The sequence below is a fragment of the Ranitomeya imitator genome, chromosome 9 (genome assembly GCF_032444005.1).
Source record: "Ranitomeya imitator isolate aRanImi1 chromosome 9, aRanImi1.pri, whole genome shotgun sequence".
NCBI lineage: Eukaryota > Metazoa > Chordata > Amphibia > Anura > Dendrobatidae > Ranitomeya > Ranitomeya imitator.
Genome location: NC_091290.1, coordinates 49,898,716 through 49,921,392, shown reverse-complemented (window position 1 = coordinate 49,921,392; position 22,677 = coordinate 49,898,716). Strand labels below are relative to the sequence as shown.

General features: G+C 40.2%; 2 protein-coding genes across 2 annotated transcripts in view; both read left to right on the top strand.

Moving 5' to 3' along the window:
• Window positions 1–10,874: 10,874 nt before the first annotated feature.
• Window positions 10,875–11,726, top strand: LOC138648612 (integumentary mucin C.1-like). The gene has a single exon (XM_069738400.1). The coding sequence runs from the start codon at window positions 10,875–10,877 to the stop codon at window positions 11,724–11,726; it is 852 nt and encodes a 283-aa protein (XP_069594501.1).
• Window positions 11,727–12,988: 1,262 nt separating this feature from the next.
• Window positions 12,989–22,677, top strand: part of LOC138648611 (mucin-5AC-like) — a 94,409-nt gene continuing 84,720 nt past the window's right edge. The window contains exons 1-6 of the mRNA XM_069738399.1: window positions 12,989–13,023; window positions 13,472–13,653; window positions 14,126–14,387; window positions 14,956–15,070; window positions 19,914–20,004; window positions 21,383–21,489. Coding sequence (XP_069594500.1) covers window positions 12,989–13,023; window positions 13,472–13,653; window positions 14,126–14,387; window positions 14,956–15,070; window positions 19,914–20,004; window positions 21,383–21,489 — 792 coding nt within the window. The remainder of the gene's footprint in view (window positions 13,024–13,471; window positions 13,654–14,125; window positions 14,388–14,955; window positions 15,071–19,913; window positions 20,005–21,382; window positions 21,490–22,677) is intronic.

Here is a 22,677-nt window from a genome sequence, read left to right as displayed (position 1 = left end):
CGCGACACCTAACATTTTGCGCTATGAAAATAAAAAAAATTTCATTTTTCCTCCAAAAAATGTTGTTTTAGCTCCAAATTTTTTATTTTTTACAAGGGTAATAAGAGAAAATGGACCTTAAAATTTGTTGTACAATGTCTCCTGAATACGCCGAAACCCCATGTGAGGTGGAAAGCTACTGTTTGAGCGAATGACAGGGCTCAAGGATTGATGTTTTGGACCGCAGACTTTAATGGAATGGTCTGAGGGTGCCATGTTGCATTTGGAGAGCCCCTCATTTTCTTAAACAGTGGAAATCCCCCTACAAATAACCCCATTTTGAAAACAAGACCCCTGAAGGAATTTATCTAGATACCTTGAACCCACAGGTGCTTTACAGAATTTTACAATGTTGAACTGTGAATAAGAAAAAACTATATTTTTCCCACAGAACAGTTTGATTTAGCTAAGAAAAAAAAAATCATTTTCACAAGGGTAATAAGTGACCCCATTTTTGGAGACTGTATCCCTCAAGAATTATCTAGTGGCATAGTTATAGTAATGGTTATAATGCTTTTGGCTTTACTGGTGTATGAATTTATAATGTGGTGGTATGTGTAAGTTGCGTGGAGTAAATCAGATTATAAAAGTGTTTGTGTCAGCAGTGTAAAACCAAATATTATCAATTTATGGATATGTGGTACTTTGAAGCAATCGCTAATGCAAAGGCCAGATTCCTTAGGGCAGGTTTCACAATGGAAAATTGTGTCTTTTTATATATCCCTCTTGGAGCATACTCTGAACCTTTTTTTATGTTCGTCCCTTCTTCATTGCTTGGGGAACCTCACCAGGAAAATGTTGACCTAGTACGGTATTGGCACCATCAGTTTCAGAAATACTGGGACCCTCACCTGCAGCGCACCAGAGATCTGGTATGACATATGCAGTATGACACTCTGCCACTAAGGGGAGTGATGGTACGTCTGATGGCACTGAAGGAATTCTACTGACCAGGTATCACCAGCACACATTACACTTCACACTCCGGCCACTAGGGGGAGCAAAAGGCTTTATTTATTGGGCCACTCCTCACACTGGTAAAACTAGGGGCTGGGGAGGAAGTTAGTCAGAAGCTGAATGGGTTGGATTCAGGCAACATCCCGTGGCAGGGGGTATTGCAGGGAGAAGACACAGGGGGGTCCCTGTCAGGCGTGGGAACCTGGCAGGTGCCTAGCGAACAGAGCAGAACGTAACGGAACCACGCCTGCACACCCCGCGGCGGTATCCTAAGAGAGAGACATGAAGGGAAGGATATTGTGGAACAGTGAGAAACGAGATCAAGCACAAAGGAGAACCAGTAGGAGTCGTGCCGTGAGACCGAGGCAACATCATACTGAGGCACGTAGCCGGTGGCCGGAACACCGCGGGAGTAACTGACTCTAGGCCTTACTTCGAACTCCGCAGGACAGTTAATTATAGGTTGGCTGTCTACCTTAAATTTCCTATGAAGACAAAGGGGGCAACGCGTGGAGAGGGGCGTCTCTAGGGTCCCGGAAGAGCTCCGAGCCTTCCCGTCATACGGGTGCGTCCTAGCCATAACATACTGGGGGATGAGAAACTGGTAACATCTGGAACAAGCGAGAGAGAATTAGAAAGAACGAACGAACGAGAACAGAAGTTGTGAGGACTATTCCGAATGCTCATCAGGTTAGGACTACAACACACAGGCGCTAGTGGTAGGCACTGATTTCCACCTGCAAAGGGAACTCTGGAAGTGCCCATCGGACCGGCCGGTCTCAGATAGCCCTGTTAAGCGTGCTCTGGATTGAGGATCCTGAAGTCTTCAGTAAAGAGGTAAAGAGACTGCAACCTTGTGTCCTCGTTATTGACTGCACCTCACACCATCACCATCCACCTTACTGGGAAGCCCTGGGGACATACTTCACCTGTGGGAAGGTATACCATCCAGCTGCCATTCCATCACCCCAGCGGACCCCACAGCAGCGTCGGTCACCCTGACCGAACACCACAGTTGGCGTCACGGAACCTTGACAGACTCCTATCACCTTTTATTGGACGCCCCTTAGCAGGGTCACGGACCGGGTCTAGCCACCGTGACAGCCTCAGAACCGAATCAGAGAGGCCCGTTACCGAGATCTCGTAGCCCTGTGTCTGGGGGCGCTCCACACCATTTCAAAGTGTACCAAACATTAGGGCCTTGATGACTGCCCCCTGACACTGAAGGTTGATCTCCATATTGAGTGCTCACTGAAATGACACAAAACCAATTGTACAATGTGCATGGTCAATTTTTCCTACCATACTTTACGTTTTCACAGGGCACAGTACAGTTTAAGGACCTGATCTGGGAAATCTACACCACATTAGTTTATTATAATCCAGTAATCCAGGATGCAATCTCGTTTTGGGACGTCTGTTGTGGTACACTCGGACAGTGACAGGTGACCTGTTGTCACTTTTTGGTCAACATAAGGACATTCCTTTTGTCCTTATACTTGACCACCAGCATGTTGTCACTGCATTGATCTCTGCAGTTGCCCAAATTAGTGGCTTAGGGAGGCCTCTCTGACTTCTATGCACTATCCCACATGCAACTGTACCTCTGACAGAGAGGCTCTTAAAGAGCTGCTAGTGTAAAAGTTATTTACATATAGGTGATAATAACCCTTATCCAGCAGTGGGTGCAGAAATTCCCACACAATTTTCCCACTCACTCTCAGGACAAGGAGGCATTCAGACATGTCAATCTGGTTGTCCCTCCCTTCATAGACCCAAAATCTGTGGGTGTACCCTGAAGTATTGTTACACAGCTTGCACAGTTTAATTCCATACCTTGCCCTCCTACTGGGAAGGTATTGTCGAAATTTTCGCCTCCCTTTGAAATTAACTATAGATTAATCTACACAGATCTCCCTTATGGGGGTTGTATGCCTCAGCAAATTTTCTGATGAAGTGGTTAACTACTAGCCAAATTTTATATAGGCGTTCAAAGTTAGGATCATCTCAAGGAGGACATTGGGCATTATTGCTATAATATAAACATTTTTGGATTGCTTCAAATTGTGTCGTTTTCATGGCCATTCGGAAAACTGGTGTGCTGTAAAGTAGTTTTTGACTATGCCCATATTCAGTATAATCCCTCAAAATGTCATAAATACTGCAGGATTTACAGGGGTCCATCTGGCATGTGATAATGTGGGATTTTGTGCAAAAAATGAATGGGCATAAAAATTTGTCTGGACCACCATAAGATTTATTATATCCTCGCTGAAAAATAATTTGAAGTCAATTTTAGTGAGGCCTATAGCATCAAATTGGATTCCTGAGCTGCCCATGATATCCAGAAAAACAGGTTGATAATTTTCAGGGGATGGAGTCCAAATGGGATTGATTGCTGAAGTGACGCCTTACTGGGGGTCCCTCCTCAGTAGTTGAGGAGAAGGAAGAGAAATAGAGGAATGTGGGATCTTCCTTATTGCCTGGATCCGTGTTGGAGGCGAGGAAAGCGTATGCCTCCTCTGGTGAATAGCGTCTTCTTGACGAATGGGTCATTTTTATTTTATTTTTCAAAACACTGGGGATGTGTGTGTAAGTCTTGCTTTTACATGTGTATTGTGTGGGGCGTGTGTAAAGAGTACTTTTTGTTATTGAATTTACTAAAAAAAAAGTAGAGAAAAAAGGTAAAGAAAAAGTAGAGAAAAAAGAAGTAAAAAGGAAAAATTTAGAAGAAACATTTAGAAGAAAAAAAAGAAAGGAAATATCAGAAGAAGTAAAAAAAAGTTTCTTTAAAAAAAATTACAGTGACGTTAACTACACTAATGCCCTACCTATTTTTTGTGCAAAAGAAAAAACGGATGACACTAACACTGTGACATACACTCCTCTAAAGCGCTATCTAAGAAGTTACCCGATGCCATTATTATTTTCCTGCAAGAGAAAAATGGACGTCACTAACACTGCATACAAATAATAAAAGACTGACTGCCACTTCCAAACAGAAAACCTGTGTGCACAAATACGTACTAAGAATACTCATCTCTATGCACAACTCACAAGTAAAGTTGTTCTCTGCAGTGCTATAGCATGTAAACATGATGAAATATATGAAATTTGAATTGCAGCAGAATCCTCCTATCTACCGATGTAAATGATGGCTTCAGCCTAGGAGAGGATTCACATCAGGTGAGTTCCCAGCAACAGGAGATCGCCTTGTCGTTGGCTGCTAGGCATGCATTAATTGGTCAAATGATGTGCTAGGAATCTGAATTTTTTCCTATTATCTAGAGCAGTAACGCTATTAAAATTTCATATGTTTAATGTACACATGCTGTAGCACTACAGAATACAGCTTTATTTGTTAGTCACTAACACTGCAGCATACGCTCCCCTAATGCGCTGCCTCCCTACCTATAAAGCTACTCTGTACTAATTTAATGCGCTACCTCCCTACATATAAAGCTACTCTGCAGTAACTATAGTCTGTTATAGTAACTATAGTATGCAGTAAGTCTGTAAACACAGACTTGTTCACTGTGCAAGTAGCCCATGTGTTCCTGTTTCCATAATTGTTCTCTTGTGTCTACAAGACTGGGGAGTTCCACCACTCCTCTTGGGCTATCTGCACAAAAGCTGTTCTACCCTGTATGCACACATGGATTTTTCCTCTCTGAACCCTGTTCACACAGGTAATATACAGATGATCAGGTTTTTAAATACATCAGATAGGGATTGCATACATTAGTTAGGACTGCTCTGATAAGGGTATACCGTGAAGATTGGTAGAGCAGCTTAGTATACATTTTTTGCAAAAAACGTATCAACCAAATACCCTGTTATTTACATCTTTTACTAGCACTTGCGGATTACTGCAAAAAAATTTTCAAACTGAGTGTTTTTGGTTTTACTATTCTCTTTTGTGTCTTCAGGTTTCTTGGTGGTGTGTGAACATGTTCTTACAGACTTGTTCACTGTGCAAGTAGCCCATGTGTTCCTGTTTCTGCAGTAACTATGTAACTTTTTTATACAAGAAAATCTGACTTCATTTACACTGCAACATCCGCTGAATTACCTAGTTAAAAAAAGAAAAAGTCCCTTGGCGCAGACTCTGATCAGCAGCGATAATGATTAGGCTACGTTCACATTTGCGTTGGTGGGCGTTGCGTCGGCGACGTAATGCACAACGCATGCAAAACGCATGCAAAAACACATTGTTTTGTGACACATGCGTCCATTTTTGGTTTGATTTTGGACACAAAAAAATGCAACTTGCTGCGTCCTCTGCGCCCTGACGCTTGCGCCAAAAATTATGCATGCGTCACAAAATGCAAGACAACGCATGTCCATGCGCCCCCATGTTAAATATAGGGGCGCATGATGCATGCGTCGCCGAACCTGCGCCTGACGCAACGCAAATGTGAACGTAGCCTTAGAGAGCTGCAAACACAAGAACAGCACAAATGCTGAGCGCAGGACACTGTGCACACACTAAAGGCGTAAAAAAAGTGCACCACAAAATACAATTGGGGAGTGGGGTGATTGGGGTGGGGGAAGCTGGAACAGAAATTTTGTAACTGTTACTGCTGTGATCACAGATCTGTCCCACAGAGAGCACACTGCAAAGGGTCGCAGGAGACAGATTGCACTGGCCATCAATACAAATTCCTTATTTTATTTAACAGAAGATCTACACAACCACTCTGCGTTCCAGATCTGAGGAAAAGATGGTGTGCAGAGTGGTGTTCACTATTTTAAATCCACCCTTTGGGCGCCGATTGGTTAGTAACTATTGTTCAACCAATCGGCGCCAAAATGGTTAATCAACAGAGGTCACGTTGCGATCACCCAATTCATTTTGCTTGGATTGTTGCGGTCTCAGATAGTACCAATCACAGCTTGTCACATTGATTTTTTACTGTCACATCGCTGTGATTGGCTGGTCAGACTTGATTGGCTAAGCACAGCAAGCACCGATGCTGGGGAGCGGTACAGAAACTATCTTAATTCGGTCACTGCACGATGCAGCATGGTGACCTTACATGTACGGCAGTTTGTGAGAACGCACTTCCCGCAGTTCCGTGCATTTCGTGAAGGGGTTAAAGGGGTATTCCCATCTCCAAGATCCTATCCAAATATGTAGTAGGTGTAAAAATAATAATAATAATGTTAGTTAATACCTCCAAATAGAAATGTAATGTAGTTCTTCTGACATGCTATGCTACCCAATGTGGAGCACATTGTAGTAGCTTAGGTATCCATGCTTACGACCACTAACAACTAACTAACTCTCACTATATGAGTGTTCGTAACCATGGATACTTAAACTACTGCAATACCCTGCACATGGGGTAAACGACATAGCTTATCAGAAGAACTACTATGTTACTAATTCTAAGTATTTGCTTATATTATTAATATTACACCTACTACATATTGAGATATAATCTTGAAGATGGGAATATCCCTTTAAGTTTTTGGTCATATTAACCAATGAACAATACATAAAATATATATCAAAATACACAATGCGTACAAGGAACAGCAAACATAAATGTTCACACAAATTTTGAAATATAGTGACACTGTGCAAGAGACAGGAGCCGGTCCAGGATGTAAAACATTAAAGCAATTATTGGACTAGGTAAGCTATTCTTTCCATAGGTCAACATGACATATAAAGGTCCAAATTATTTATTGTAAAATATTAATTCAAAATGATATCCAAAATAATTTTGAAAAATTAACCACGATAGCCTTGGAAATTAAAACATTTCACAGATCACAAAGCAAATGTATAACTATCGAGTTAGATTGAAATTTAGGCTAAGTTCAGATCACTGAAACAGATAAGGCAGCACTCTGTAGCGCCATAGCATGCAAACATAAAAAATGAAAATCGAATTGCATTACTGCACTAGAAATATGAAAAATAGAGAGGGCTTAGTGCATAAATTGGTCAATTCATGCGTACTTGGCATCCACATTACAGCGATTCTCATTGCCAGGACATAATCCCAATCCTCTCTTAGACAGTCTACGTCTCTCTGGGAACCTAATGTGAATCCTCTCTTGGACTGAAGTCTATATCAGAGATATAAACTTCAGTCCAAGAGAGGATTCACATTAGGTTTCCAGAGAGATGTAGACTGTCTAAGAGAGGAATGGCATTGTTAGGTCCCGGCAATGAGCATCGCCTTTACGTGGCCAATTTATACACTAAGCAGTTTTTTATATTTTTAGAGCAGTAATGCAATTTAATTTTCATATTTCATATTTGCATGCTATAGTGCTACAGAGTGCTGCCTTATCTGTTTCATTGTATATGAGTTGGCGACTCTAGGTAAGCATCTGTTCATACCTGATTTATGTTTGGATGTGACGGTCAGTTTTTTTGATATTTGTATGTTCAGATCACTGTCATGGCTTGTATCCTTAACGGGAACGTGTTAGCTACAAAAATGATAGTTACTTGCAGATATAGTTGTAATCTGCAAGTAAAGAGCATGTAAATCCTATATATTTAGTTTACTAAAGCATGAAATTTCATTTTCCCTGCAGCTGCTCGCTTCCAGTCATTGGGGTGGTGCAGGGAGCAGTTACAGTCACCGCTCACTATACAGTGAGCACAGTTGTCATTACTCCCCAGCACTTTTATAGGTAACTTGCTCAGAAACCTTTGTGTGCAAAGCAGGTTGTCAATCAAAATCCACAGGAGTGATGACAGTGCACTCAGTGTACAGTGAGTGGTGACCGTAACAGCTCCCTGCACCACCCTGATGACTCGGAGGGACTTGCTGCAGAGAGAATAGAACCTAATTTTTTCCCTGTAGACCATAGATGTCAAACTCAGGCCCACAGACAAAATCTGGACCGCAGTATAATTATATTTGTCCTGTGAGAAAATACCAAATGTCTACTTGAGCTGGCCCGCCGGTAGCACTCACCACTAATGCTACAAATCCAGCACACTCCCTGGTTACTATGAGGCTGTTTATAACACACCCCGTAGTAATGCGCTCCACAGCTATGACGCACTTCCTACATCAGCGCACACTCCCCTTGTTCTCTCCCATACAACTCAGTGCACATAGCCCCTATTACCCCATATCTCCTCCATGAGTTCAGCACAGGTATGCTATTGAGCCGGTGCGCTTATGCCATGATTTATTGTATTTCACTACTTATTCTTTCTTTTTTTGTGTGCATTGTTACCATTTCCCTATGCATTGAGAGCTTACCCTTTTTTTCACTCGCTACCATCCTGACTCTGTGAATATTATTGTTTTCAGTGTTGTTAATGTACTTCTAATATTCTTTAGTTCCCTGTATTGCCTTCTATTGAGTCACCATACCCTATTCATTCCCCGTATACTGCTATCTACCATCCCCACAACCCTAACTCCCCCTGTAGTGTTGGGGTTCTCTCTACCCTAAGCGGATTACTCCAACCTATTTTTTCTCCCTCCTTCCTTTTTGTCTGTTGCGATTAATGTTGTAAATATCAAGGTTGGCCGTGACTTGTCCACATTCTAATTTTGGCCCACTTTGTATTTGAGTTTAACATCCCTGCTGTGGATGCTGCTCTAGTAAGCTACAGTAGCTAGACAGAATTGAAATGCATTTTTTGAAGTAAATAGCATTTTTGGAGGTGATAGGCTCCTGTTAACAGAGTTTCTATGTGACTGACCCATTTAGTGTGAACATAGTAATTCCCGTTACTACTACAGCTACCAAATATTAGTCCTAAAAGTATTCCAATTTTTTTTTCTGCTGCTACTACTACAACTATTACTTATACTACTACCACTATTACTACTTTTAGTAATATTACTACTTTTACTACAACTACTAATACTAGATCTACTATAACTACTACTTGCACTACTACTGCTATTACTACTACAACTAAGGCCGGGTTTCACCAAGCAGACACAAAATTTAACCTGACGATTTTTCATTGGTATGCAAGGTGTATGGCATCCGTTTTTACATGAACAAGTTCATAAATCATAAAGGACAAAAATACTTTCCTATTTTTAAAATTGTTGGTTATACAGGTCCTTCTCAAAAAATTAGCATATAGTGTTAAATTTCATTATTTACCATAATGTAATGATTACAATTAAACTTTCATATATTATAGATTCATTATCCACCAACTGAAATTTGTCAGGTCTTTTATTGTTTTAATACTGATGATTTTGGCATACAACTCCTGATAACCCAAAAAACCTGTCTCAATAAATTAGCATATCAAGAAAAGGTTCTCTAAACGACCTATTACCCTAATCTTCTGAATCAACTAATTAACTCTAAACACATGCAAAAGATACCTGAGGCTTTTATAAACTCCCTGCCTGGTTCATTACTCAAAACCCCCATCATGGGTAAGACTAGCGATCTGACAGATGTCAAGAAGGCCATCATTGACACCCTCAAGCAAGAGGGTAAGACCCAGAAAGAAATTTCTCAACAAATAGGCTGTTCCCAGAGTGCTGTATCAAGGCACCTCAATGGTAAGTCTGTTGGAAGGAAACAATGTGGCAGAAAACGCTGTACAACGAGAAGAGGAGACCGGACCCTGAGGAAGATTGTGGAGAAGGACCGATTCCAGACCTTGGGGAACCTGAGGAAGCAGTGGACTGAGTCTGGTGTGGAAACATCCAGAGCCACCGTGCACAGGCGTGTGCAGGAAATGGGCTACAGGTGCCGCATTCCCCAGGTAAAGCCACTTTTGAGCTACGGAGAAGCAGCACTGGACTGTTGCTAAGTGGTCCCAAGTACTTTTTTCTGATGAAAGCAAATTTTGCATGTCATTCGGAAATCAAGGTGCCAGAGTCTGGAGGAAGACTGGGGAGAAGGAAATGCCAAAATGCCTGAAGTCCAGTGTCAAGTACCGACAGTCAGTGATGGTGTGGGGTGCCATGTCAGCTGCTGGTGTTGGTCCACTGTGTTTCATCAAGGGCAGGGTCAATGCAGATAGCTATCAGGAGATTTTGGAGCACTTCATGCTTCCATCGGCTGAAATGCTTTATGGAGATGAAGATTTCATTTTTCAGCACGACCTGGCACCTGCTCACAGTGCCAAAACCACTGGTAAATGGTTTACTGACCATGGTATTACTGTGCTCAATTGGCCTGCCAACTCTCCTGACCTGAACCCCATAGAGAATCTGTGGGATATTGTGAAGAGAAAGTTGAGAGACGCAAGACCCAACACTCTGGATGAGCTTAAGGCCGCTATTGAAGCATCCTGGGCCTCCATAACATCTCAGCAGTGTCACAGGCTGATTGCCTCCATGCCACGCCGCATTGAAGCAGTCATTTCTGCCAAAGGATTCCCGACCAAGTATTGAGTGCATAACTGAACATTATTATTTGTTGGTTTTTTTGTTTGTTATTAAAAAACACTTTTATTTGATTGGATGGGTGAAATATGCTAATTTATTGAGACAGGTTTTTTGGGTTATCAGGAGTTGTATGCCAAAATCATCAGTATTAAAACAATAAAAGACCTGACAAATTTCAGTTGGTGGATAATGAATCTATAATATATGAAAGTTTAATTGTAATCATTACATTATGGTAAATAATGAAATTTAACACTATATGCTAATTTTTTGAGAAGGACCTGTATATCAACAAAAAATGCATGCCATCCTGATGGTAACCTGTATCTGATCTGTTTTTTACTCACCTTTTGACATATTAATGGGTGAGTCTGATCCAGAATACAGGTCAATGTACTGTGTGCTGTGATTATTTACACGCAGACCATTGGTACATGTTTTAAAACATTCATTTGAACTACCACATTGACTTGCATTGGTAGCTGTTCTGTGTGTATGCTATCAGTTTTGCATACGGACAGCACATGGATGCTTAATACGTTGAGCCTTTATGCTACTCCATCTATTGCAACTTCTACTAATACTTCTACTACTATGACTACTACTACTAGTTTTACTACTTCTACAACTTCTACTACTACTATGACTACTACTTCTACTTCTAATATTACTACTTCTACTACTTCTACTACTACTATGACTACTACTTCTACTACTAGTATTACTACTTCTACTACTGCTTCTACTACTACTATGACTACTACTTCTACTTCTAATATTACTGCATCTACTACTTCTACTACTACTTCTACTACTACTATGACTACTACTTCTACTACTAGTATTACCACTTCTACTACTTCTACTACTGCTTCTACTACTACTATGACTACTACTTCTACTTCTAATATTACTGCATCTACTACTTCTACTACTACTTCTACTACTACTATGACTACTACTTCTACTACTAGTATTACTACTTCTACTACTTCTACTACTACTTCTACTACTACTATGACTACTACTTCTACTACTAGTATTACTACTTCTACTACTGCTTCTTCTACTACTATGACTACTACTACTATTTCTACTACTAGTACTACTACTTCTACTACTACTTCTACTACTAGTATTACTACTTTTACTACTACTTCTACTACTACTTCTACTACTAGTATTACTACCTCTACTACTTCTACTACTACTTCTACTACTAGTATTACTACCTCTACTACTAATTCTACTACTACTATTACTACTTCTACTACTACTTCTACTACTACTATGACTACTACTAGTATTACTACTTCTACTATAGAATGTAAGTCTGCAAGGACAGGGTCCTCTCCCCTCTGTACCAGTCTGTCACTGTAAACTTGTTTACTGTAAATGATATCTATAACTCTGTATGTAACCCCTTTCTCATGTACAGCACTATGAAATTAATGGTGCTATATAAATACATAATAATAATAATAATACTATGACTAGTATACTACTTCTACTACTACTATTACTACTTCTACTACTACTTCTACTACCTCTACTATGTCTACTACTACTTCTACTACTACTACTTCTACTACTAGTATTACTACTTCTACTACTACTACTGCTACTAGTACTACTACTTCTACTAGTACTACTACTTCTACTACTACTATTACTAATTCTTCTACTACTACTTCTACTAGTACTATTACTTCTACTAGTATTACTACCTCTACTACTTCTACTACTACTTCTACTACTAGTATTACTACCTCTACTACTAATTCTACTACTAGTATTACTACTTCTACTACTACTTCTACTACTACTATGACTACTACAAGTATTACTACTTCTACTATAGAATGTAAGTCCGCAAGGTCAGAGTCCTCTCCCCTCTGTACCAGTCCGTCACTGTAAACTTGTTTACTGTAAACGATATATATAACCCTGTATGTAACCCCTTTCTCATGTGCAGCACCATGGAATTAATGGTGCTATATAAACAAATAATAATAATAATAATAATAATACTATGACTACTACTTCTACTACTACTATTACTACTTCTACTACTACTTCTACTACTTCTACTATGTCTACTACTACTTCTACTACTACTATGACTACTACTTCTACTACTAGTATTACTACTTCTACTACTACTACTTCTACTACTACTTCTACTACTACTTCTACTACTACGATTACTAATTCTTCTACTACTACTGCTACTAGTACTATAACTTCTACTTGTACTACTACTTATACTACTAGTATTACTACTTCTACTACTATGACTACTACGTTTACTACTAGTATTACTACTACAACTTCTACAAATATTACTACTACTACTGCTGCTACTATTTCTACTACTACTTCTACTACTACTACTACTGCTACTAGTACTACTACTTCTACTAGTACTACTACTTCTACTACTACGATTACTAATTCTTCTACTACTACTGCTACTAGTACTATTACTTCTACTAGTACTACTACTTCTACTACTACATAGACGCTTGAAAAACGATGATCCAAAGGCAATGGTTTCATATAAAAGCCAAAATTTTATTAATACATAAATTGAATCGAGGCCCCTTGAAAAAGGAGTTCGAAACGCGCGTCGGGGCAGACGCATGGTGTCCAGCAGTGGGGACCCCTTTTCCATACGGTAATTACCATGTTCCCTTCTATTATTTAGGCCTATGATAGGTTCGATAGGGGTGGTGCTAGGGGGTATGCATATTGGCTCAATTAGTGGCACATTGAGGCAGGTATCGGCCGGTATTCTGTCTATATGTACTATCGCTGGATATTGTTATCCATAATTTAAGTATGCTGGAGCACTATGCGTGGACATTGGTGTTGGTGTGATGTTTGTCGGTTGTTCTGTTTCCCCAATGATTGGCAGAATGTGTCTTTTAAATCAATTTATGTATTAATAAAATTTTGGCTTTTATATGAAACCATTGCCTTTGGATCATCGTTTTTCAAGCGTCTATGTAGTAGTTGATGATAGGCTATAGTAATCCGTTATTTACATGGTGACTAATTTATGAATGATTATTATATTACCATGTTTTTTTGTCATATATCTTTGGTGATACTTCTACTACTAGTATTACTACTTCTACTACTACTACTGCTACTAGTACTACTACTTCTACTAGTACTACTACTTCTACTACTACTATTACTAATTCTTCTACTACTACTGCTACTAGTACTACTACTTCTATTACTAGTATTACTACGTCTACTACTATAACTACTACGTCTACTACTACTACAACTTCTACAAGTATTACTACTACTACTGCTGCTACTACTTCTACTACTACTACTACTTTTACTACCACTACCAGTAGTACCGCTACTACTTCCACTATTACTGTTACTACTATTACTGCTACTACTACTGTTACTATTATTACTACTACTACTACTACTACTGCTACAACTTCACAACTGCTACTAAGGCTATTACTATTACTACTTACGACTATTTCTTTTCTACTTTTTCAACTACAACTTCTACTAATTATGCTATAACTACAACTACTACTAAGGCTATTGCTACTACTACTAATTACCACTACTATTTTTCTACTTATACAACTACTCCTATAGCAACTACTATTTATAATATTAATATTTTTAGAAACTTATGATTTATTAGTTTACATTTTTTAGGAAATTACCTTTATTTTTGCATACGGCTATTATAAATGTCAGATGAATATTATATATAGACTCTTTTCTATTTTCAACAGGCACAGTTTCTGCTCACAATGGACAAGTTTGCAGTACGTGGGGCAATTACTATTTTAAGACCTTTGACGGTGATATATTTTATTTCCCGGGAACATGCAACTATCTGTATGCATCAAACTGCAAGAGCAACTTTGAGGACTTTAACATCCAGATAAGGCGGGAAATCAAAAATAGCCTTCCAACTATCAGCCATATCAGTGTAAAGATTGATGGAGTTTATATAGAATTACAAAATGGCACTATAGCTATTAATGGACAACCGTGAGTATATATCATGATACAAGTTTACAGTTGTATTATCAATATTTGCTTAATTAGACAGCGCTGTCCGGGATACAATTTTTATCTAATGCTTTCAGCCTTTGAAAAGAATTAACTCAGCTGTACCCACATTCCATCGCCCCAATTTTACCTCTCCGCCGCTGCTCCATTCTTTGTAGACAGGCTGCAACGGTGAAATCACCATTACAACAAATGTGACCGCTGCAGCTAATCTCTGCATTGAGTGGCTCTACCAATAATAACAATGATTGGCAATAATATTTTATTGATTGTTTGGGCAGCAGAAATATAGAATTAGAACATAATAAGTACAGCTTAATGGATACGTCAACCTTTGGAATAATGTTTGCATTGCTCAGTTCTATTAAAAATTGAAACGCGACCTTGTAAATTCTCTTGATTAAAAAGTATCACACTGATTTGTGTGTACAATTCCTGTACAATCAGGTGTATACAGCTCCTGCGCCAATAATTTAATAAAATGTAGGAAAGATTCTTGTATATTTATTTCTTGAATTTACTAACCTTTGTGTTATGCCTTGTGCAGGGTAGATCTTCCCTACAGCTTTTCTGGAGTCCAGATTGGCAGGAGTGGCATTTACATTAAAATTGCTACACGTTTAGGTTTTCAGTTTATGTGGAATGAAGATGACGCTCTTTTGGTAATTATCACAGTTTATTTGTGCAGCACATGTAGAAACATTATTAGAAACAGGAATGTTTTTTATTAAAAAAAGTCATCATCCATCTTCAGTGTGTTAAACATTAAAGGGGTTATCCTGGACTACTGTAGTTAATTATTTTTTACTATGGGCCTAAGAGCTGACAGGCAGGTAGTTGTTAACTAGCTGCCTATTGTGTCCGGTGCCAATCTCTGCTAGCACAGAGTGGTCACAAACAGCTCATACGTCATGCCGATTGACTGCCGACTCCCCGCCATCAATCAGCATGATGTTGACAGTCATGCCCCATCAACAGAGCAGCATGGAAGAAGAACTGTCGCTCTGTTGATGCGGAGCAGCTGAATCGCTGGCAGGAGTGGTCAATGAAAAAGCAGGTAGGTACTTCCCTCTCTTACCAACTATCTGCTTCCTACTTTTTATGCCGATAGTAAAAAAAAAAAGGTCTTGGATAACCTATTTAAGGAAATCATTCATCTGCAATTAGGGAGATCAGGACTTTCCAGACAGAAGTCAGAGATGGTATACTACACTTAAGAATGGAGTAAAGTGGTCCAGCCTTGTCAATGACTAACGTTCATATGGTCACATTTTCTTACAAACTTTTTAAAGTAAAATTTCAAGAAAGGATGAAAGGAATGTAAATTAAGTTCAAAACCTAGGGGAGTTCTTATTACATGAAAACTCCTCCTGTTAACAGTTCACATTTAGGTGGAGCTTACTAAATACTGCTTCAGATGCATTAGAGCAGTGTTCCCCAACCTTTCTGACCTTGATAGCCACATCCAGCTCTGCGAGAGGGTCATAAGCCACATCCAGCTCTGAGAGAGACTCGTGAGCCATATTCAGCTCTATCCCAGCTTCCAGTAGTGGCAATCAAAGCCCCCATTACGGGTATAATGATAACCAAAGCTTTTCCACAGAAATCACCCCGAAGCAGTACACCAAGATCCAAGGGTTCCAACAATATCCCCATTAGGTATTCTCCCTTCAAGCACTACCTACACACTGTCGTGTCCAGCTTCAAGCACCTCCACTAACAGGTAGTATGATCCTGTCTCCAGCGTTCCATACTTAAATTATCTCTAAACCCCTAAGATCAGTATATGTGCATCCAAATCTGATCTTCTGTTTGCTAGACCTGTAACTTTTAAACAATGAGTGTTAGTAACTTTGCAATTTAACAGTAGAAGGAATAACAACAAGTTTAGAATAAACAAGGAAGTCTTTCCCTACTTAATTTTAGAGTTCTTTTCACTAAGGTGGAGTGCCCAGTGTTGGGAGTCACCACGTGAGTTCTCACTCGAAGCCCTGGCCCTAGCAGGGGTCACCGAGTTTTCCTACTTGGCCTCAAGTCTCTCACTGCCGTAGTCTATTACAGCCCGTTGAACCTCCCATGCACCAACCATCCCCCTCCCAACCTGAACTCCCATTCCCAGCCGACCCCGGTACCATTGATGATAGCCGGAAGTGGCCAAACCTATCACAAATATATATATATATATATATGTATATATATATATATATACATATTGGAGATGGCATGCAAGACAGCTTCTGTAACCTGATAGGCTCAGTTCTATGTCGCATATAGTTCTAATACAGTCACCATACAATGGTCACACTCTATCCTGCTGCATCCCCAATTTATTTTTCAGTTCCTTACACCAAGTTCCTTGGCACCCTATAAAGTAATTTTTACCCCAACAAACAGTAATTATTCCAATATTGTCTCTACCATTAGTAAGTAACAACACAATTCTTTTTGCTCTCTCGCAGTAATATGCCCTATGTGCTCTCCACTCAGTAAAAAGTTGCAACTTTCTATCATGCTTCTGAGTCGCCCGCCAGGGCAGTGGGGTACTCGGTACCGGGTCCGGTACTTAAATGGTATGTCACGGTGGCTGCAACACGGTCCATGGCCCTGCGCGCTCAAGTAAAAGGGGAAAGGTCTTTAAAAGGGGATTTTGTAATAAAGTTTGTGTTCGTGACGCCACCTGTTTTTCTTGGTCAGAGGTGACCGATGCTGCTTAAAGGGGTCCTCTGAGGTGATGTTACTGCAGCAAAGATGGGCTCCCAAGGTATATGGCAAGGCTGGTGTAGTGGATTCTGGCAAATAAATGGATGATACAAAGTTGTAACGTCTTTACCTGGTTTACTGGTGGTAGCAAGTCACAGTCCAGGGTACCAGGAATAGGTGGTGATAAGGTCCGGCCGGCCTGGAGGCAAAGTTGATCCATCTCCCAGGTGAGGTATGTAAGCCTTCCTACTCGCGCTCGTATGCAAGGTCCTTGCTGCCTGTGGCTTGCTGACAAAGTCCTCTCTCTCCTTTCCTGGGACAGTTACCCGTATGTTGGGCAGTGTGAGACTTTTATAGGGTCTCTATCATGACCCGGCCTCTTCGTGTACTGCTACACCTTCAAGTGTGGGTGTGGGAAAATTACATAAAGTCTTTTACCTTCCGGTTCTACCATGTGATCTGGAGTACAACACAGCCTCAGTCTCCCGATGCGTGGTTCCTGCGCTTCGGCTTAGAGGGTGCCCAGTCACAGTTCCCCTCTAAGCCTTTTCCTTCTCCGGTGCTTCTTTCCTCAGATGCTCCCTACATTCCAACCCTTCAGGGTCCGGTACTTAAATGGTATGTCACGGTCGCTGCGACATGGTCCATGGCCCTGGGCGCTCAAGTAAAAGGGGAAAGGTCTTTAAAAGGGGAATTTGTAATAAAGTTTGTGTTCGTGACGCCACCTGTGGTGCTTGGTCAGAGGTGACCGACGCTGCTTAAAGGGGTCCTCTGGGGTGATGTTACTGCAGCAAAGATGGGCTCCCAAGGTATATGGCAAGGCTGGTGTAGTGGATTCTGGCAAATAAATGGAGGACACAAGGTTGTAACGTCTTTACCTGGTTTACTGGTGGTAGCAAGCCACAGTCCAGGGTACCAGGAATAGGTGGTGATATGGCCCGTCCGGCCTGGAGGCAAAGTTGATCCCTCTCCCAGGTGAGGTATGTAAGCCTTCCTACTCACGCTCGTATGCGAGGTCCATGCTGCCTGTGGCTTGCTGACAAAGTCCTCTCTCTCCTGTCTTGGGACAGTTACCTGTTTGTTGGGCAGTGTGAGACTTTTTATAGGGTCTCTATCATGACCCGGCCTCTTTGTGTACTGCTACACCTTCAAGTGTGGGTGTGGGCAAATTACATAAAGTCCTTTACCTTCCGATTCTACCATGTGATCTGGTGTACAACACAGCCTCGGGCTCCCGATGCGCGGTTCCTGCTCTTCGGCTTAGAGGGTGCCCAGTCACAGTTCCCCTCTAAGCCCTTTCCTTCTCCTGTGCTTCTTTCCTCAGATGCTCCCTACATTCCAACCCTTCAGGTTATCTTCCTTTCCTGGAGCTGCAGCTCACACGTGGCTGCATTGCCCCACTCTCTGCTCTCTCTTCCACTGTCTGCTCCCGACTGTCCTCCTTGGTCTCCCTGGACCAACTGTCTGACTCCGCCTCCAGACCAGAATACAGAAAGTTGGGGAAGCTCCCATGAATCCGGGTTCAGAGATCCCCCTTCTGGCCTGGATTCAGAATGTGTTGCATGTAGTTATCTGGTAAAGGGAATCCTTACCTCCAAGCATGATGTTACCCTTCCCGAAGGGAAGCAACATCACTGTAACAACCGGTTACCTGGGGTATTATACTTCCTTATAGTAATAATATCCATTTGTACCCCTCACGTGACAATATTGCACCCTTTGAATCTTGTAAGGCCACATCAAGGACTCATGAGTCTTCCATGGTTTTCTTAAACGAGTGCTTTCCTTTGTATTCACGGATAGCACTCATATCTATGATATTCTCCTGGATTGTGCACATGGCCAATTTTTCCTTGGACCAAGCGGAAAAAACATGTCCAATTTTGATCCAAATGTTGGATCAAAATCAGCAATGCAAGTCTATGGGTCTGTGAAAATAATCGGACAACACTTGGATGACGAGTGCAGTCTGATCTTCACGGAATGACAGAATGGAGAAGGTGAAAAAACTCTTTTTTTTGTCTTTTCACGTCCATGCAAAACTGATGCCAATCTGATAAAAGCTTAAACAGAACAGTTGAACTGTTTTTCTTGGTTGTGGAGAAAATGATCGTGAGATCCTACCCTTACAATGCCTTTCTTTGTATTCTGAAACAGTATGTATTAACATTTTTTGCCTTTCACAAATTAATCCTCCACTGTGTTGCACCCATAAAGTCATAGTGTCCCCTTTGTGCACCCATAGTAATAATCTTCCTATGTACCCACACAAAATTATAGGGCCCCATCCATGCCCTACTGTATTACAAGGCCAATATCTCCTTTCCTTTGCTCACCCCTTGTATTTACCACACAATAGCAGAGAGTGGCTAAAATCTCATGTCACCAGCCTTTGATCGGCATGCTCGGTGCAGGCTGCATGATGCAGTTACACTATGTCTCTCTCTACTTTGGACCTGTGGAGCTTATGCCCTAGATTCCTGGTTCTAGAATCGCCCCTATACTGATTATTCGATGCAATGAGCTCTCCTTGCAGTAATGGACACATAGCATTTGAAGCTGCGCCATAGGCACCAATGCATTCAAAAACGCCTCTTAAAAGGTCGAAAAGAAGTGGCTCATAAGTGGAGAAAGTAGCACAATTTTTTATAAAACATAGTGCAACATTTTTTATATTCACTTTTAAAATTGCTTTATGCAAAATTTGTTGAACAGACAGTGAAGTTTTAAGAAGGCCTCATCATTTTTTCCAGGAAAAAAAAAAACCCTCAAATTTAATTGTATATCTGATATTCTACATTTTAGTTGGAGCTGGATCCAAAATTTGCCAACCAGACATGTGGTCTCTGTGGAGATTTCAATGGAATTCCAATTTATAATGAGTTCATCACCAACAGTAAGTTATCAGTAATATGACACACGCATCATTCATACAACATTTTGGAAGGGGTTACTGAGGTGTCACAAATTTAACCCCTTCACTATCTTTGACATGCTTGTACTTAGTGTCTCTGCCTTTCATGCGGGCTCATATGCTAAACCTGCATATTTCCCAGACACTTGCCTCTAATGGCGCTAACAACCGCGGGTGGATCGGTGCTCCGCCACGGCTGTTAACCAGTTAAATGCTGCCGTCAATTAGTGACAGCGGGATTTAACACGTGCTGGTCGGAAGCACTGCATTCATCCCTCCCATCGGCACGCCCATCACGTGATCGCGGGGTGCGGATGGGTTGTCATAACAGCCAGAGGTCTGCTGATGACCCTCATACCTGCCATTACGATCCTCCTGTGAATGCCGGCCTGTGACCGGCTTTCATACTAGATCATGATTTCTGCTATACAGAGCAGGACTGAAGCGCTGCTATGTCTAGCACCGGCAATCAGACAATTGCAACTTCAAGTCTCCTATGTGGACTATTAAATATATTGGAATCAATGGTGCTATATAAATAAATAAATATTATAGTAATAATAATATAGCAAAAATTAAAAAAAAGGTTTTCAAATTTGAAAACAAAAATCAAATACACAAAAGTTCAAATCACCCCCTTTCACCGCATTAAAATAAAACAATTAAAAAAGAAAATAAAATTAGACACATTTCGGTATCGTTGTGTTGGGAAATCTCTGATCTATCAAAATATAAACAGAATAACGAGAAAGAAAAATCAAAACGGCAGAATTATGCTATTAAAAATGCAATAAGAGGCAATGAAAATATCATATCTACCCCAAAATGGCATGATTCAAAATATCAGCTCATGGCACAAAAAATAAGCCCAAACGCAGACCCATATCCCAAAACTTAAAATGTTAAGGGTCTTAGAAAATGGCGACAAAAGCAAAATTATTTTTCTTACCAATTTCCTAATGTTTTTTCACCACATAAATATAAAAAAAAACTATAGATATTTGGTATCTGCGTATTCATACTGGTAAATAAAAAACAAAAAACAATTATGGAATTGCACTTTTTTTTGCTATTTCAATGCACTTTTTCCTTTTCCAATACACTATATGGTAAAATGAATGGTGTCATTGAAAAGTTCAACTCGTCACGCAAAAAACAAACCCTCATATGGATACCTGGTCAACATTATAAAAAGTTATGCGTCTTGGAAGAAGGGGAGGAAAAAATGAAAGCGAAAAAAATGGCAGTAGCTAAAGGGGTTATACAGCGCCAAGTTGTCAAATTGGTGTTTTTCCAATGTATATAATCAGGTATTTTATGACACTAATGAAAAATCTCATAATTATATTATTTTTAACAGATGTTCAAGTGTCTTCTAATCAGTTTGGAAACATGCAGAAACTAAATGGACCCCAGGAAGCTTGCCAGGATGTGACAGAAGTGCGCCAGAGTAACTGCAAAGACTCCGTAAGTAAAAATGACAAATTGTGGCAAGATTATAAAAAGGTGCGTACAGGAGGGTGGATACCGACCCAGCGAAAATCTCTCTCTTGTGAGTTTTTCTCTTGGCTCCTGCCTGCCATCTGCAGGTGAAAAGTCAACATCAGATGTGAGATTTATAACTTTTATATAGAACTTTCACTAGTAAATGGCCGGCAGTATTACATAAATGTGTGTTTGTGCGTGTGTGAGTATATAAACTATGTGCATTAGTTTATATATATATATCTATATATAGGTATTTAGATATATATATATATTTAAATATATATTTATGTATATATAGTGGGTGAAATAAGTATTGAAAGCTTATATAATATATGTATTTATTTAAATATAGATTTATATATATAGTGGGTGAAATAAGTATTGAACATGTCACCAATTTTCCAGGTAAATATATTTCTAAAGCTGCTATGAACATGAAATTCTCACCAGAGGTGGTAACAACCCATCCAATCAACACGGGCAAATAAATGAAACCATAGATGTCCATAAATTAAGTTACAGAATATGTATGAAGCTACAGACATAAATGATCAACTACGTATTATATGTAGACTTTCAGTCCTACAGCACTTGGCACTTCCGTTTCTAGACAGGCGTCCTGCCATGCATATACACTTGTAGCATAAATGGATAGGGTTAGCCTAAACGAGGCATCCCACTTAATTTAAAGGGGTGCGATAATCTTTTGCCTTCAGGAGCACACCGCTCCCCCTGCCTCCTGGCTTCTTGGTAGGGCTCCTAAAGATTGACAGTTTGGACCATAGGCAAATAGCTTACAAGCGTACGTCCCTTTCCTGCACGACCAGCCAATCTGAAGTAGTCGGAAAGGCTAGCAACAGGCTGTATACAATACAGCTAAAAATTACTGAGCATGGAGAAGATTTTTTTAATAAGATTTTGCACTTTGCAATTATATCCTTCAGTGAACGTGAGGAATCCCTTTGATCTTGGCTTCTTGAAAAGCTTTCATACTCCATCAGAGCTGAAAAATTCAAGCTGATCCAAACAAAATAAATGTCAGTAGCTTCAATGGTTCAGTTTGACAGTATCTCTTATTTAATATTTAAGGGGTTTTCAAGGACTGCACTATTCACAACCTATCCTTAGGTCATCAATATCGGATTGGTCTTTCATCTAATCCTCCCT

Bases quoted from the DNA above. Each gene is read 5' to 3' on its own strand.
- LOC138648612 (XM_069738400.1), top strand. From the start codon at position 10,875: ATGCTTAATACGTTGAGCCTTTATGCTACTCCATCTATTGCAACTTCT.